The following is a 13227-nucleotide window of genomic DNA, read 5'->3' as shown; positions in this document are numbered from 1 at the left end:
AGCTGTAAATCTAATGCAGTTTCAGAAATTTGATTTTAAATAGATTATAAAATAAACAATGCATAACTTTGTTAAGAAGAATTAATTCAGAATGGCTTGAAGAGTAAAGTTCTAGGTTGTTTCTCCATTCTGAATATTGACAATAGGCTGAGAATCTATGCTGGTTTGATATGGAGCTAATAAATTATAGGGGACAGAGGAGTTTTAAAGTATTTTAAAACTAGATTGCAAAAAGTACTATAAAAAATTCTATTACTCAAGTACCTCACTGTTCAGGTGAAATGTCAGCTTTCATAAAAATCAATAAATGAAAGATTAAAAGACCAGTCAAATATTTTCTCTTGCTTCTTTGGTATTTGCTCGTTTCACAAAAAAACCACACATTTGCGATAGGAGGCTTTGTTTGATTGCAACTATATTTCAAAACCAAAAGAAAACATTATCATTCACATAATAAATACATTTTTGCACCTGTACCTCAAAAGTCCTTTTTTTCCCCCAGCCATATTTACATCATAAATAAATCTAGAGAATAGCCACTTTTTACAGAGAGGGAACCACAAGCAGTCAAACCACACAGTCTCCTACATTTAAATGTAAGGGTGAGAAACCGGGGGATAAAAAGTACAAATCGTATCTACATTCTTACATCCCTTAAGGCTACAACTGACTGCGTGAAGCAAACTGAAAAGCGTGAGGATTCCTCGCACAGGGGCGTCGGCCCGGCGAAACGCCGCGCCGCGCTCGAGAGACGCCGCCATGTCACTAAGCAACGCAGCCGCAGCCGCGACCGCGACAGTCCAATCTGGGGAAAGCAGGCTGGGGTTAGAGTCCTGTCCTCCTAACCTTTTTTTTTTTTTTTAAAAGAGCTCGCGCCTTGTTCTCGCCTGCCACGTTCTTTTTAGAGGTCGAAAACTGTGAATACGATAAAATTGCATATTCTCTATTGCCCTGTGAAAAGACGGCTAAAAAAAAAGAAGGGGGGAAAAACGGAGCCGAATGGAGTCTTTTTTTATCTCCTGCTGTTATGCCCCAGTTGGAACGGATCTTGACGCTGGCCTGAATTTGTTCGCTCCTCCCGCTGCGTGCGTGTGCAGCGGCGCGGAAAATAGTCGAGCGGCGGGTTTATCTATGACTCGCCCGAGCTTTTAAAAGAAGACCGCTAAAGGTTAACGAGACGCTCTGAAAGACATCCAGAACGCTGTGAAAGTGCATTTAAAACATACCCTCTCTCGCTCTCGCTCTCTCTGACTAATGACCAAGCAACACTTCTATTTGATTTCTGTTCTCGTGAACCGTTCTAGTGCAGGACCAAAGACCTGATTACCCACGATGCCGAGGGGCACGTGAAAAAGACCGTAGAAAAAGGAACAAATCTAGATGACAGTGTTTTGTTTCTTGTGTCTTTTTTTCAGGGGGGGGGGGGAGGGGAGGGGGGCAGCGGTGGGTTATTCGTCTGTCTGCTTCTGCCTCACGAGCGTCAGCTTCCGTTGGTGATGATGACGGACGTGCCCTTGTGGCCCCCGGTGGGGTCGGGCTGCATGCGGAGGTGTGAGGTCACGTCGTAGTGCGCGCCGGGGCAGCCCAGCGAGTAGCCCCGCAGGCTGTCCGCGTCGTACAGGTGTTCCAGGGCGTAGCCCGTCAGCGAGTAGGCCGCGTGCTTGTCCAGGTACTGGCGGTGGTGGGGCGAGTAGAAGGTGGGCGAGGGGGAGCAGTGGTTCCCCCGGGGCGCGTGGGGGGACAGGTCCCCCTGCAGGTAGTCCTTGGCCTTGGGCAGCCGGTCGGAGACGGGGCTGCCCATGCGCGAGAGCGGGGCGGGGCTGCCCTCAAGCTCGTTGCCGTGGGGACTGATCATCTTGCCGTCGCGGCTCTGGAGGTGCTCGCAGGCGAGCGCCACGCCCGGGCCCCGGCACACCACGCCCTGCAGCGCGCCCTGGGGGAAGTCGGCGGCGAAGCAGGGCCCGGGGCCCTTGGAGAGCCCGTTGGCGGGCCCCAGGGGCTCCGGGGGGCCCTTGCGCAGATGCAGGAGGCTCTCCTCCTCCTTGATCATCTGCTGCGTCGCCCGGATCAGCGTCTCGATCTTGCTGGGCTCCTGGGGGCTCCCGCGGAAGTGGTCGCCCCGGTAACGGTCGCCGGAGTCGCTGGCCGACCCGCCGTCGGGCGAGCTCACCACGCTGTCCTCGTCCCAGTGGCCTCTCACTGCAGGGGGGGCGAGGGGGGGAAGGTCAGGGGGCTTACAGCGCAAGCATTAAAGCATCTGTGCCTCAGTCCATCCCTCTGCTTATTGCACCCCTTAAAAATATACTGACCATGTTCCAGAATGCAACATCAATGCTTCTGGTAACAGCTGGTAAATTACTATTAGAAAGTAAAGCAAAACAGTCTACTGGTGAATTACTATTATAATGTAAAGCAAAACAGTCTACTGGATAATTACTGTTAGAAAGTGAAGCAAAGCAGTCTACTGATGAATTACCATTGGAAAATAAAGCAAAACAGTTTACAAATCACACATTAAAAATCCACATTTGCATCCATTATGCAAGCATAACCATGTATGAGTGATCAGAGGAGGGGTGCTACTGAGTGTGTGTGGGGGCCTAAATGGGGTGTGGGACTCATTCTGTGTTCTGGGCGGGGTTTGGAGTGCTCATTCTTTGTTCTGGGGGGGTGTGTGTGTGTGGGTGCGGTGCTCATTCTGTGTTCTGGAGGGTGTGTGTGGGGGCCTGTACAGGGTGTGGGACTCACCATGCAGGCTGTGGATGGAGGCGATGTGCGGCATGCCCCCATCGTACGCCTCGCCGTTCTCGCCGGGCGACGTCTTGGGCACCGGGAGCACGGCGCGGGCCGCGCCCCACCAGCCGTCCCGCCCGGGCTGGGGCGTGCCCAGGAAGTACCGCCCGGCATCGCAGCGGCCGCGGTCGCAGGCCTGCGAGTGGGCGTGGCGCTCCTCGGACAGCGGCAGGCCGTAGCACAGGGAGGCGGGGTCCGGGTACTGGCGGTACGCACAGGAGGCCTCCCCGCCCTCCCTGTGGTCCAGCAGCTGCGGGGAGGCGGAGTCTGTCAGCGGGCTCCCGCCCCACGGGCTGTCCTGGTCCGACTCGGAGCGTTCGGCGTGGAAGCCGGGGTACTGCGGGAGGGAACACACACACACACACACACACACGGTTTACTTTCAGTGCTGATGTGTGGCGAGTAGAACAAAATGGCTGCCGCGCTTCACCCAGACAGGTGATGGTGGCGACTGGCATGTGCGCCACCCCATTGCTAAGAGAACTTGAAGATCATTATATAAATGATTTTTGATCATAACAGTTATTTTTTAAATTCTGTCCAATTCTGGAACACTGTATTGTGTTTGTTGCAGTTTGTTGCTGAACTGATGTGTAAAATGGGTGGGGGACAATCCAGCTGACTTGCCTGAGTGACACTATAGCCAACCATGCACAACTCTTTGAGGCTCAGGATTCAAAAGCAGATGCGCGGAGAGCATTTCTGCACCGTACCAGTGCTTCAGTTGGTACCATTTCCGCCTTCCAGCCAATCACGGCTGCTTTCGATTTCAGAAAACAAGAGACTGAGATCATCAGTCAGAGCGTACTGAGGCCAGCAGCTTACGATTCTAACAGCTTTGTGTTTCCATAGATTCTGGTGGTTGTAGAACTACAACTTTCTCAGCACTAGAACCAACCATGGCCTGGGAATGAGTCCAGAGTAGCGAACGGAAGCACACGGCCCTCAGCAGGAGCTCACCTGCGGGTAGGGGGAGAGGCGGGCCTTGGCCTTGGACCGCGCTACACGGCTTTTACTCCCCTTCCTGCTGTCGCTGATGGTGGCAGCGGTGCTGCTGTAGGGGAATGCTGGCTTGCTGGAGGTCACCTGGTCCAGAGACAGCTGCAGCCCCTTATACTCAGTGTCCCTGCACACACACACGCGCACACGCACACACACATACGCGCACACACATGTGCACACACACACACACACATGCACATACACACACACAGACAGACACACATAAACACACACAAACATACACACACAACACACACATACACAAATATAAACACACAAGCATGGAAAAAAGGTACAACATTGTTATTTTACTCATCAGAATAATGTTAAATGAACCATTTGTACCTTCAAAACTGCAGTACCAAAACATAAAGAACAATAAGTAATGTAATATGAAATATATTCACTTCCAAAACAAAGAGCACCATATGGAACCATTTACAGACACACAAATATATTCAATTGCAGGCGTCCGCTCTAAAAGCACCAATATGTCGACAATTATTGAACAATAACACACATAAATAGATATTGGGTCCTTCCTACACACCCCCTTACACAACACCCGTATAAAGCCAGCCTAACTGTCACAAACCCACCCACCAAGAACAGGAGGTTTCACTGTCTTTACAAAGGAGAGATTTCAGCCAATAAGAGGAGAGGGAGAGAGAAAAGATAACCTTGCATACTATCAAGTCACCCTTAAAGGAATGTGTACGAGGACAAGGCAATGAGCTTCATTAAATTCACACCTCATTTTAGCTTTGAAAGGACAGCTAGCTGTCACTAGCACACTGTTAAACGGTTTTCTTGTAAGCTGGGTAGGACCGTTTCATCAGTCCAGAAGTTTGCTTCTGGATATGTGTTTGTTTTACATTAAGCTTGGCAGAATTACAAAGCAAAAGAAAGTGAACAAAAAATAAAATTAAAAAAATCAGTTGAGAGAGTACAAGTGTTTCCCTGTTAGTCTCAAGAATGTGTGTGAGTGAGAGAGAAAGTGAGAGAGATAGAGAGACAGAAAGAAAAAAGAGGGGGAGGGGGAGCTGCAGTATCTCACAGGCAGAGTTAATCATTCACAAAAATCTCAGTTACTGTACAAACATCATCACACTGCAACCAAGGCCTGTAGCAGGTCAACCATGTCTCAGTCACCTGAACCTACGCCACCTCTCTCTCCTACCTCTCAAAGCAGCACTCCTCACCCCCTCCTCAAATCACACACACACACACACAACATCCATTTTGAAGGCCCCCTAAAATGACCAACACGTGGCTGAACAGTCCGATCTCAATAAAATAACTTTAAACACCATTATCTAACAGTGACTACGGGCTGTTTGCTAACTATGCTTACTAGCAGTTTATTCACATTAGTAAGCATTTATACATTTATTATATATAAATAATAACACCTAAATTTATAAATGCTTATTAATGCTATATAGATATACATACAGAAAAACAGAAACAAAGTGAGGACGAAACAAATTACATCACAGTATGCATAGGGTCATGGATAAAAATTTTGGAAGGGCCTGGCTGGGCATAATTAAGGTCATACTTTTAATCATCAAGGCTGTAGTAGGTGTTCTTAGTGACTTAGTGAAAAGGGGTGATATTGGGGCATAATTGGCAACCACTTTAGTGATGTTTCATGAGCATGATGTCAAAGGTGATGTCAGCAGGAAAAGGACATCATCAATAAAAGGGCAACAATAGGTGGAAGTGCATACTCCAAGATCATGGAGTCTCTGCATTTATTATAAAGAAGGAAAATGCGCAACCAGTTTCAACCTGGGGTGACAGCAAATATCATTAAACATTGTAATGGCACAACATACCATTAAATGACTTTGCATGAGTGTTTCCATTTTTCCACTGTCTATATCAGTTTAGTACAACATGAATATTTGATAATTATACCGACTTGATTCATTTCAAAGATGCATAAACTAGCAAAGCTTAGACCTGATTTATGACTTCTCTGTGCACTTAATAAAGAGTCCCAGTGCCTGTAGGAAAATATGAATGATCTGAACAACCTACACATTCAGAAAGACATGGTTGCTGATTCTCAGTATATGCGTGAGAAAACCAGGACTCAGGCGTCAAACTACTGCGTATCCAACAATACATTGTCACAGAGTTTAGTTTCCAGTCAATCAATCAAACAAGCAATCAATCAAGCAAGCCCTCCATAAACCCTTACTGTCCCTATTTACTCAATCCTTCAACAGAAAGCTTCAAATTAATATCACGCTCCAATTAGGCATGTACACTAGATGCTTACGCTATGATCATGCTTTTATCGTTTCTTGTTAACTATACCAAGCTTGTTACTTTAATTACACGGATTACTTTAGCTGTACAAAAAAAAAAAAAAACACACATTTGTTGTGGGTCTTGTGTGTACCTGTGTTTTTTAACTGTGTAAAGACTGCAGCTACAACCATTTGCATAGCAATTAAGACCCAATTGCTTATTTGGAGCCAATGAGTCCTACAAATACCAAAGAGCCACTTTGCTTGTTGAGGAGTTTGGTTTGGAAGTGTTTGTTGCTCACAGAGGATTGTACAAGGCTTTTATAAATACACAGCAGAGGGGAAACAGTCAGTTCAAATACACAGTGAGATTAAGGGCTATGTCTGGCTAAGTCAAACCCCACAAGGCAATCCCAAATGCAGCATAACCGCTTGATAGGAATTGATTTCCAGTAAAGTGCAGTATGGATTTTTTTCCCCTCAATGAATCAACTCTGAAATAAAGAACCCCTGATAAGGCTATTTTAGCCAAACACAGATGTTTTGTGCAGTGCCCCCCCTATAACCCCTCATCCACCCCAGCACCCCCCCCCCCCCCCCCCCCCCAAAAAAAAGAAGACCCAGACATATCTGTCTCCTACAATACTGAGAAAAACAAAAACTTTGAGCACATAACTTTCATTTGTGCGTGAAAGTGTTTTTATTGTCTGCGTAAACGCACCGTTGTTAGCTCAGATAAGCATCTGAAAGATAGCGACGGAAATAAAGGAAGCATGATGCAATGGCTCGGTGGGATATCTGTCGGATGGCTGTGCACACAAACCTGAACTTCTGCTCTGTGAAACCCTGTTGATAAAGGCCACAGCAACAGCGAGACGTATCACTCTGTTCCTAGTCCAATTCATATTTGATTTTCAGCACATATTTGTGAAGAGTGAAATGGTGTGTCAGTTACAGACCGGGTCACACTCTTTCTGCTTCTATACATTCATAAAATACTCCTTAAATAACCCGTATGAAAAGCAAACTACTTCATCAGGCAGCCACTGGATTCTGTGTAATACAACAGGCAGCTTGAAGTGGAACCTTTCCATATTTCAATATCACAAAGTGACACTTAGGGAATGTGAGCAGTTTAGAAATCATTGCAACATGGGAATTAGTAAACATCTCGATACCTTAATACATAGCACAGAGCAAACTATTAATGCTGCCCAGAGCAGGAGTCTGTAATTATTATTCCCTGGCAGATAGTGATTTATTTGAACCGATACAATCATAAAGGTGATGTAAGTTCGAGATATGAAGCATCCTGTGATGTATCTACAAAGCTGAATGTTTGTAGAGGCATTTGAGGTGAAATAACCGTAGAGAATGAAATCCTCATGCAGGGTAAAAAAAGAGTAAACTACAGACTCTCAGGTCCCATCCAGCACAGGTGTCTTCAAAAATGTTCATCTCACCATAAAGGAGCAGCCTCACCCTCACCCTTCAGCCAGCACCCACAACAGGTTACAACACAGTGGCTACCAAGTTTGTCAATAATTATTACATTCATGGAAATATATAAGCTGAGGCTTCCTAACACAGTATAGATATTTAATCAAAATTAACACCATATTACAAAAGATATGTAAACCAGACAAGGTCAAAAATAGGCAATTTGCAATAGAAACAACATAAAACAAAGTATTCTTTAATTCTTGAATTATTATTAGGAGCTATAATCTAACCCTTTCACTGAAGTGTGTTCTCATAGTCCAGAGGCTGCATCAGCACGTCTCTCTCATTTACAAATAACAGATGTGCATGCCACTCAAATGATATACAATAAATTATACACAAGGTCATAAACAAAATTCAACAAGCCATTATCGAGAGAGGAAGACAATATTCAATGACATATTTCCGAAAGGCTTGGCAGCCATAAAAGCATTTCTCATTATCTTTATTACTCAATTAAGGGTCATAAACACATTTCTTTGTGTGAAAATGTGTTTGTGGGATGACAGGCACATTTTATTATGCTGGATTTCCTGTCGCTGTTCAAACGGCTCTGGGCTAATTTCACTCAGAGAACAGCCTGTTTAATGAAGTGTTTTATAGCACTTCTCGCCGTGTTGCTGGGGGTCATACATTATCTATAACAATATTGGCAGAGTAAATCCCACGCAATGTGCAATTCACAACAAAAGTGGAGTTTCCATACGAGGTTGTTTATTTGGGAATGTGTGCTTTTTCTGCCATTTTAGTCAGGTCTAAGTAAATATTTGTATGTATCGGTCACCAAAATACAAACTTTGCCAAATCATGTTTCAGTCGGAGGAAGTGAAAGATGGGTAAACAGAGGGCATGAATGGCTTCAAATAAATGGAGCAACGTGAGCTGTTATTCACAGACTCTCTGCTGACAGTGGAAGGAAGGAGTGAGATAAGGCAGAGAAACGCGGCCCTGCCGCCGATAAAAACGTGTGCGGTCTGCCCTGGACTGGCTGGAATGTTCTGGATAAACGTGCTAAATGTTGCAAAAAAGATTTTCTTGAAGGCCACAGGAATGAACACATACAGCAGAGGCTGTTGTTGGAGACACGTCTGCAGTCTGCAGGGAGATACTGAGGCTAACCTGACCCGTGCCTCACATGACTGCCAAGGCCTCACTGAGAACAACCTGTTAGAGCCACCTGGACCTTCAACAAAAAGAATCTGCCCCTCTGAATTCCCTTCTAGTTCTGACTATAAAAATAATGGAATTATGGAAAAACTATGGAATCTTTACTTGTCTTATTACTACTACTACCACTACTACTACTACTACTAATAATAATAATAACAATAATAATAATAAATAACTGCAAATGTTGTTTGCAGTGATTTATTATATCACAGAATATGTATATTATCGGCATACACAGAAACACCTCTATATAACAAGTATATTTAAATGATCATAATTAAATAACACTTGTTACTTTTCAAGAGAAATTAATATTGTTTTATTAAAACTATATAATTAATTATCCATATGAATATGAGCCAATTAAATTTAAAGTAAAATCTGTAAATTAGCCAATTTACATCTACTGAAATGTTTTGCAACATTTTTTACCTTCTAAAATAGCACTATTTTTATCAGCTTATCTTTACAATTATATCGCAAATTAAAACAAAAATGGTGCTACATTATGCAAATCATTGTAATATATGGCAGAAAAAGAACTGCCACCTCAATTAACCTCTCCTAATGACTTAATCACGAAGCAAGCAATGGCACGCACACACAATCACGATTATAATTGCAACCAAAATGCAGAAACTTCAAAAAGCAAGTAACTTCAGAAAGCAGCAGCAGCAGCAGCAGCAGCAGCCGCAGAAACCGCGGGAGAAGAAAGCGTTCCTTTGCGTGCGCGGGAGGGGTTATTCGTGACGGGGAAAGGCCCGCTTTACCCAGGGAGACGTGAGGAGTGGGACACAGATGTGGCCACTCCATCTGCACCTGTGTCCGCCTTCATACTCAATCAAACCCTGGACCCACAGACACCAGCTCTGGTAATCAGGGGAGCCATATGGGGGGCAGGGGGGTTAGGATGATTCCAAGAGCCCTGACTGACGGGGGCCTTCAAAAAAGATATTGAATAGTGCAGGGATGGGGTGGGGTGGTGGGGCCCAAAGATCTGTTCATGGGGACCAAAATCCCTGGCAGCACCCCTGCTGGTAATTAACCCATGCTACCATCAAATCTCTCTCTCTCAATCTTTATACATATACATAGATATATATGTGTGTGTGTGTGTGTGTGTGTGTGTGTGTGTGCGCGTCCATGTGTTTGCGCGCGTGTATGCGTGTGTGTGTGTGACACTTCTATATTTATATGCCATTTCCTGTAAGAGGATGATTATTGGGTGCTCTCAGCCTTTTGTAAAGATGTGAAAGCGCTGTACCACAGGAGAAAGCTAAGCACTACTCACGTCAGGACATAGTTGACGCTGACGATGCAGTGGGGGCGCGAGGACCGGCTGTTGTGCACGATGGTGGCGTAACTCTGCACCCACACCCACCCGCCTTGCTTCGCCAGGAACCTGTAGTATTTGGTGGTGACCTGCCCCTTCACTAACACTGCAGACGGACAGAGAGAGAAAGAGAGAGAGACAGACAGATTTGTCAATACAGACGGCTGGATTCTTAGAATTGTGGTTACCTCCATAATCATTTCTAAAGGAGTCTCATTTCAAAGGGTGAATCATTTCTAAAGGTGCTAACACAGATCAATCATTGCTACCATTTGTACTGAGTTTGATTTCACAGTTTAAGGGACACATCAGGAAAAAAATGGTATGTCCAGTTGTAGCAATCTGTCTGGCATGACTTTTTGAGATGTGTGTACTCTACGTGTATAGATAAAGCTGCTAGTGTGTGCGGTGTGTACAGCATTGGTGCATGAGTGTTTCGTGAATAGCATGTGTATGTGAGTGTGTGTGTGGATGTTTACATTGGAGGACATATTCATTGCAAGCAAATGATTGATATGTTCCTGAGCGTTGTTTCTTCATCCTTTTAATTCTGTAATGACAGGAACAATGTTCTATTTTCCACCTTTAAACCCAAACAGTCTGATTGCAACTGTTCAAGGGAGCTGATTAAGAAAGTCTTATTTTTTTCACCAGTCTACATTATGTTCATATATATAGCTGTTATGCACTATGCAAGTCTGATAATTAATTTCATGCAGTATATCTGAATGAGAGCAATTTATTTTCACTGTACCGCAAAATGATTTTAAAAGCCATATTAAATTAGTTAAGGACTTCATAAAAGTACTGCTCTGCTGAAATTATTAAACTAATTTGTGTTGTACAATACTGTTAATTATTATTTAATATATTCCCATAATCATACAGTTAACTGCAGAAAGGGGTTTTCCTCCTCTTAGAGTGAATCTCAATTAGAGTAAATCATAGCTGTAGTGAAAATGTTTTTATATTGCAAACACACTGAAGTGCTTACTAAATCACACCGTGCGGCTTTAATCCTTCCACACACAGCTGATGTGGTGAGCATTCTGGCGCAAAATGGCTGCCACGTATCGCCCAAAAAAAAGTGCTACACATCAGGTCAATCTCCCTTCTCAAAATTGCTTTCTGTCCTTTTATCTACTTTACAGACCTTAAATGCGCTATATATTAACCACACTTCACTGAGGTTAAAATGTATCAATTAACAAAAATAATGTCATACAAATGTAAGATGAAAAACTTTTCAAATGAAAAACCATTTCTCCATTTCTCCTTTCTCACCTCATTTACATAATCAATTTAATTATGGGAAAATGATGCAATCACATTTGGAAGTGGTATGAAATACAAACAATTTTAAAAAAATGAAATCCTGTTTTTGCACATATCCATAGCTGAAAAAAATCATGCATTCTACAAATGCTTTATGAATAGATTGGTGTAGGGGATATTAAAATGGTACTGTAACACAATACAATCATGAGGCAAGCAACCAGTATTATGTCAAACAAAGGTAAAACTCTCTTCATTTGTATATAGTTTATGTCTCTGTGCCATTTTCAAGCAACCTACATCACCACCATTTTGATTTAATACATAATTTTGCATATCAACGCAATGAATTCATTCTTAATCAGTAATGAATCAGTTCACTCAACCCTTTTGTTTATTTATTCATTTAGTGTGCCAGAAGCTGCGAGACAGACCCTAATAGTGGGGGTGGGGGTGGGGGGCATATTGAGTGCTTGACTGCCCAAATCTGAAAAGGGGGAAAAGAGGGCAGGACAAACCTAACTCACACAAGTGGTGCGCGCATCGCAGGTGGAAGGTGTCGCAGCTGTGAACGTGGTGGTAGAGGGTCTTCTCAATCAGGTCCTGGGGCTCGTACCCGGTCAGCTCTGCCACCCTGACGGGCACAAGGCAAGGAGAAGGGCGGTGAACCACGCGGTTTCAGGTTCAAACTCCAGAGTGACCACTGCTGCTGCACCCTTAACTTAAGTAGGCCTACTTAACCTGACCTGTTAACAGGGAAACGTACAGTTATATGAATGGTCAGCACGTAAGACATTGAAGTTGCACAAGTAGCTCTTGATAAAGGCCTGTGCTTCACAAATACTGAATGTGAACCAATGTAATGTACATAATCTGAACTGCCTGCAGCCATGTGTGTAGCAGTATAGTGGATAATGTGCGAAAAATGTTTCTGTACTGTATGGCGCCTTGGACGAAGGTGTCTGTTGGTGTTTGTCCAGCTCTTCTAAATTTATCATCATGGATTGACACCCCATTGTTTGTTGTTAAATTTTTTTTTTTCTTTTAATCCCACACATAGAAAAAAATATTTAGAAATGCCAGATAATCAAAAACAAACAAAAAAGGAACAGGTTGGTGATATAATCAGTACTGCCATATTGGTTTGGGCTCATGTTGGTGGCAAAACAACTTTTGTTATTTATTTTCCAAAATTCTTACCCTTCACAAGAAAAATTCCCTGCAAGGACCTGATGTTCCCTGTGTATGCGTCTCCTCATGTTGAACACTTTCCTTTCCACTGAAACTTCTGCTACACTGGGTTATCTGCCATTTTGGTCAAATGCTTAGAATTTTATGTGTATACAAAATTCACTTATTCCTTTGAATGCTGCTCTAGATAAAATTGCCCACATATTACCCAAGTTGCTAGCTCTATAACCGCCATGGACCTGGCAACCTATTAGCCATTTGAGCAAAACATTGCAGATTTTCACATGCTGGAACACAAATTACACACGCATTACAACAATTTCACAAAAATCTCTTGGTGAAACATTCAGAAAAATGGCCACCATACCGCAGTAAATTGTAGTAAAGGCATCACCTCACAAACCATTTTATATATTAATATAAAACTTTCATTCATATATTATTTTTTGTTACCCAAAAATGGGATGTGAAGAAACATTGCTGGCCAATAAGTTCTAAACCTTAACTGGCTAGAACTTTTAAGTTACAGTCCATGAGTTACAGCCTTTACCGACTGGTTAACCCGATCCTGATTAACCTTTGGATCTGTCAAACTTTGCCACACATTTTTTTTTCAGAAACATCCAAGTAAGTCTTTAGATTTTACTGTCAAACTTCAAGCAACATGGTGACCATGAGCCAACAGAAATTCAGCATTAT

General features: G+C 43.4%; 1 protein-coding gene across 1 annotated transcript in view; it reads right to left on the bottom strand.

Moving 5' to 3' along the window:
• Positions 1-215: 215 nt before the first annotated feature.
• Positions 216-13227, bottom strand: part of sim1a (SIM bHLH transcription factor 1a) — a 21858-nt gene continuing 8846 nt past the window's right edge. Inside the window, exons 9-13 of the mRNA XM_035408882.1 lie at positions 11865-11971; positions 10021-10168; positions 3754-3919; positions 2749-3130; positions 216-2199 (exon numbers count right to left, since the gene is read on the bottom strand). Coding sequence (XP_035264773.1) covers positions 1481-2199; positions 2749-3130; positions 3754-3919; positions 10021-10168; positions 11865-11971 — 1522 coding nt within the window. The 3' untranslated portion in view covers positions 216-1480. The remainder of the gene's footprint in view (positions 2200-2748; positions 3131-3753; positions 3920-10020; positions 10169-11864; positions 11972-13227) is intronic.

The sequence above is a fragment of the Anguilla anguilla genome, chromosome 1 (genome assembly GCF_013347855.1).
Source record: "Anguilla anguilla isolate fAngAng1 chromosome 1, fAngAng1.pri, whole genome shotgun sequence".
NCBI classification, from domain to species: domain Eukaryota; kingdom Metazoa; phylum Chordata; class Actinopteri; order Anguilliformes; family Anguillidae; genus Anguilla; species Anguilla anguilla.
This window is presented reverse-complemented; position numbering and strand designations above follow the sequence as displayed.